Source organism: Myotis davidii, unplaced genomic scaffold (genome assembly GCF_000327345.1).
Source record: "Myotis davidii unplaced genomic scaffold, ASM32734v1 scaffold1250, whole genome shotgun sequence".
Taxonomy (NCBI): Eukaryota; Metazoa; Chordata; class Mammalia; order Chiroptera; family Vespertilionidae; genus Myotis; species Myotis davidii.
The window spans coordinates 57,419-61,833 of NW_006282196.1; the positions used below are offsets into that span (position 1 = coordinate 57,419).

Sequence of the window (4,415 nt, forward strand, 5' to 3'; positions counted from 1 at the left end):
GCGCTGGACCAGAGCCACCTGAGGAAGCGGGTGCCCTGGTACATCTCGGTCATCCACGAGAAGGTACCGCCCGCAAGCAGCTGGCCTGGTGCCGCCCAGCTCCGTGCCGTCACCCGTGGCTCCGCAGGACAGCTCTGCTCCTGCCGGAGGCTGCTCTGCCCGCGCCCCAGGCTCCCTTCTAGAATCTGCCAGCTGCGTGCGCGCAGGTCCCCAGACGTGGTCCCGCTGACCCCCAGTTCCCTCCTTTGGCATCTGGGACTCAGAGGCTCCCCGCATGGGCTGGCCCCTGCGCCTCCGCAGCCCAGAGGGTGGCTCAGAGCCTCGCCCTCACCAACGTGCAGGCAGCGTGCCAACACACAGCGTGCCCCTCACCCGGTGGCACAACCTTGGCCCAGTCCTTCCGCTCCGGGGAAGATGCGCTCAGAAACCGCTGGGGGCGCAGTGTTGGCCTGCGCCCAGCTCCCGGCGGAGTCGTTATTTCCCACTCGACTGGGAGGGAGGCCTGCCCGGGCCTTGTCGATCTCGTCATTCCTTTGTTTGAATTTGGTGGCAGAGTTCATCTGATCTCAAAAGCAGACGCGGGATGCGCTCTCCTCTTTCCTTTCCCCGTTCTCTGAAAGAGCTTGCGTAAGACGGGAGTCCTTTCTCTGAGAAATTCTGGAGTTCGTCACTGAGAACGTCTGTGTGGAGATCTGACAGGGTGGGTGTCAGTCCGGCCGGTGTGGCTCCGTGGTTGAGTGTCGACCCATGAACCAAGAGGCCACAGGTTTGATCCCCAGTAGGGGGCATGCACGCGGCAGCTGATACACGATTCTCTCTCATCATCGATGTTTCTATCTCTCACTCCCTCTCCCTCCTTCTCTCTCTAAAATCAATAAATAAAACGTGTTTTAAAACAACGAATTCAATTCCTCTTAGGATGTTCAGATCTCCTTTTCCCCTGGCTTCAGGTTGGGTGAGCTATGGTTTCCTAGGAATGTGCCCCTTTCCTGGCAATTTTCAAATGTATTCACCTGACCCTGCGTCATAATCTCTCGTTTTCCTCCCCACGCAGGCGGGAGATTGTGGGGGAGCGGCCTCTGTCGTTACTGACACTGCGGACCCAGGCCCGTTCTCTGCTCCTCTCTGTCATTCCTGTTAGAAGTTTGACCGTCTTTTCTTAGAATCCGCTTCTGTTTGGTTTTTTAAGGTGGTGACGCGTTGATGATGGTAATGGCCACGACAACAGGAAGTGTTGGGTAGTGGGCGGGTCCACAGGAGGGCCTGACCAGGTCTATTCATTTCCCTCTTCATTCTTTTTTTTTTTTTTTTAAATATATTTTATTGAGTTTTTACAGAGAGGAAAGGAGAGAGATTAGAGAGTCAGAAACATCGATGAGAGAGAAACATCGACCAGCTGCCTCCTGCACACTCCCCACCGGGCATGTGCCCGCAACCAAGGCACACGCCCCTGACCGGAATCAAACCCGGGACCCCTCAGTCCGCAGGCCGATGCTCTATCCACTGAGCCAAACCGGTTTCGGCTCCCTCTTCATTCTTTAATTTGCAGTTCGTTTTCAAATTCTAGAGATGGATACTTAGTACCTAATTGTCTTCCATTATTTTCTCCTATAGATGTGTTTTAAGGCTATACATTTGTCCTCAATTACAGCTTTAGCTGCACCCCACACGTCTCAAGTTAGTCCACAGGACTCACTTTACATGGATTCCCTAAATTCTGCCTCTACATTTCAGGAGAGCTTTCACCACTTAGGAAGTGTTGCTACCCCTTGACCAAGACATCCCACTCTGGGGAAGTAGCCCGAGGATATAATTAGATAGAGTCGCACAGATGCAGTGAAAGGACGTTCTTCTCAGTGTGGTTATTCATTCCAACTGGGGAAGGAAATGACCGGCACATGCATGTGAGCTGGCCCGGAAAAGGCTGCAGGCTTGGCTATCTCTAGGAGCTACATCGGACTTCTTGGGGTCTCCTCCCCTCATCTCTGCCTTCCTCTGAGCTGTCACAGGTGAGTCTGCCTCTTCTGGAGGGAAGACAGCCAGTGCAGCAATACACGCCTGTGTATAAACTCAGTGTCCCCAGTGCAAGGAGCACCTCCTTCCTGTATCAGTGTCTGATGTGGGACACATGTGTGTGTCTAAGTCACCCTGTTGTAGGAAGACCGGAGAAAAACCAAGCAACGCTTTAGAGAAATGGAGTTACACAGTTTATTATGCCAGGGGACTCAGAGGAATCATTTCCCAAGTCTGAGCAAAGAAACATGCAGGGAGCTTCTCCTTTATATCTTTCTGGTGTCTTTGTCCCCCAAATATGGATTATGCCTCCGGTCCTTTCACGGGCTTTGCAAAGAAGGCCGCAGGTGTTGGGGGTCTTGAGACCGTATCTAATGGTCTGGCCTGGCACCAGCGCTAATAACCCCCCCTCAGGGGCTGTGCACTGTTCATAGTTTATGGCCTCTGTATTTAGGTAACGGGTCTTACAAGACCAGTTTCTGGGAAAGAGGCAGTGACTTAATTATAGGTTATCAAGAATGTACACTGGGCTTGCTGGCACAGATTCAGGTTGCTTGCCCCCCCCCCCCCCAAATATCAGGGTTACATTGGAATTAGCCTGTTAGACTTCTCAACCAGGGCCAGGGTGAAGACATGATTTCTGTATGACTACTTGCCCCTCTAACCTAATAGGACCAATAATTCCCACATACCCTTCAGATTCTCCAAGTGTTAAAATGCAGCCATGTTTGCTTCGTCCTCTCCTCCCACTCCCTCGTTATATCACTAGTTCTTGTACTTGATCTACACTATTCCTTTCCCTCTTCATTGATTTGCAGTTCGTTTTCAAATTCTAGAGATGGATACTTAGTACCTAATTGTCTTCCATTATTTTCTCCTATAGATGTATTTTAAGGCTACACATTTGTCCTTAATTACAGCTTTAGCTGCACCCCACACGTCTCAATATGTCCAAGTGTTCATTATTGTTCAGCTTAAGATATTTTCTAGCTTCCTCTGTGACTTTCTCTTTGACTCATGGGTTGTGTGGAAGCCTACCACCTTATTTCCAAACATTGGAGGATTTTCTACTTCCCCTTCCTTCCAGAATTCTGTCTGGAAGAATTCTCTCTAGTGTCTCTAAATTCATACGCTGCGACCTGCGTGGCGGGTTTCAGGATGACCTGCAGGACGGCCGACACACAATGAAGAGACTACACAAGAAATATGAATTTTTGAGGCACGGGAGGCCAGACGGAGCCTCTTGCCAGAGGAGCCCACAAGTCCGGTCCTGCCTGCTTTTATTCAGTTTGGTCACACACTTGCTCTTTAGCAACGCATGCAGGCAGAACAGAGAGAATGGAAGGTCAGGAAAGCTCAGTGAAGTTTAGGAAACAACGGAGAGACAATCAGGTCAGGAAATCGCCCCAAGCCATCGCCATCGCCGTCGCCAGCGCAGCAGGAGCAGCCTATGCCGGTGTCAGCCCTGCTTTCATGCTAACGCTGCTCTGGTGGCCCCGCACTCATATCTGCTGGGGACCAATTCTTTCTGTCCCTTGTGTGTCCCAAACACCCCATCTGTATTGCGTCTCCAATGTTGAAGAATTTAGGGCATTGGGGTGTAGAGATGGGAAGTTGAGGGGCGGAGGAGCCCTAGGGTGGCCTGTGGAGAGAGTTTCTGGTTGAGTGTGGGCTGCAGGGAGGACGTGTCCGCAGTCACAGTGGGCGGCTGGCCAGGAGCCAGGCTGGCTCTACCCGGGAAAGCCTGTGGGCAGGACCCGGCTGCAATAAGAGGCACACGTCTTGGGCTCAGGGTCTTGGGGTCCCAGAACAGCAGGCTGGCTCTACCTGGGCCTGGAGCTGCTGTCCCGCTGATGGCTGGAAGGGGTGAGGAAGAGTGTGGTTGTGGCCCTGGCTGGTGTTGCTCAGTGGATAGAGCATCAGCCTGTGGACTGAATGGTCCTGGATTCGAGCCCGGTCAGGGCACCAGCCCAGATTGCAGGCTCAATCCCCAGAAGGTGACGTGCAGGAGGCAGTTGATCAATGATTCTCTCTCATCATTGATGTTTCTCTCTCTCTCTCTCCCTCTCCCTCTCTGAAATCAATAAAAATATATTTAACTTTTTTAAAAGCGTGTGATTGGTGGGCACTCAGGGCTGCCGTTCTCTGCCCAGGACCACTGCCTGTCCACGCTGGTGGAGGAGGTGCAGCGCCTCGCCAAGCTGAAGGGGGAGGTGCAGCGGAGGGACGAGGAGATCCTGGCGCTGCAGGGGGAGCGGGAGGCGCTGAAGAAGCAGCTGAAGTGCCTCCTCAAGAGCAGAGGCCGGGGGCCGTCCGTGTGCCAGGTGAGGGGGGCCGGGGGAGTCCCTGTGCCAGGTGAGGGGGGCCGGGCGAGTCCCTGCCCCAGGTGAGTGGGGCCGGGG

At 53.2% G+C, this 4,415-nt stretch overlaps 1 protein-coding gene across 1 annotated transcript in view; it reads left to right on the forward strand.

Moving 5' to 3' along the window:
* LOC102773666 (tumor protein p73) overlaps positions 1 to 4,415 on the forward strand; it is a 51,256-nt gene that overhangs the window by 45,278 nt on the left and 1,563 nt on the right. Inside the window, exons 11-12 of the mRNA XM_015569975.1 lie at positions 951 to 955; positions 4,167 to 4,337. Of these exons, the coding sequence (XP_015425461.1) occupies positions 951 to 955; positions 4,167 to 4,337 (176 nt within the window). The remainder of the gene's footprint in view (positions 1 to 950; positions 956 to 4,166; positions 4,338 to 4,415) is intronic.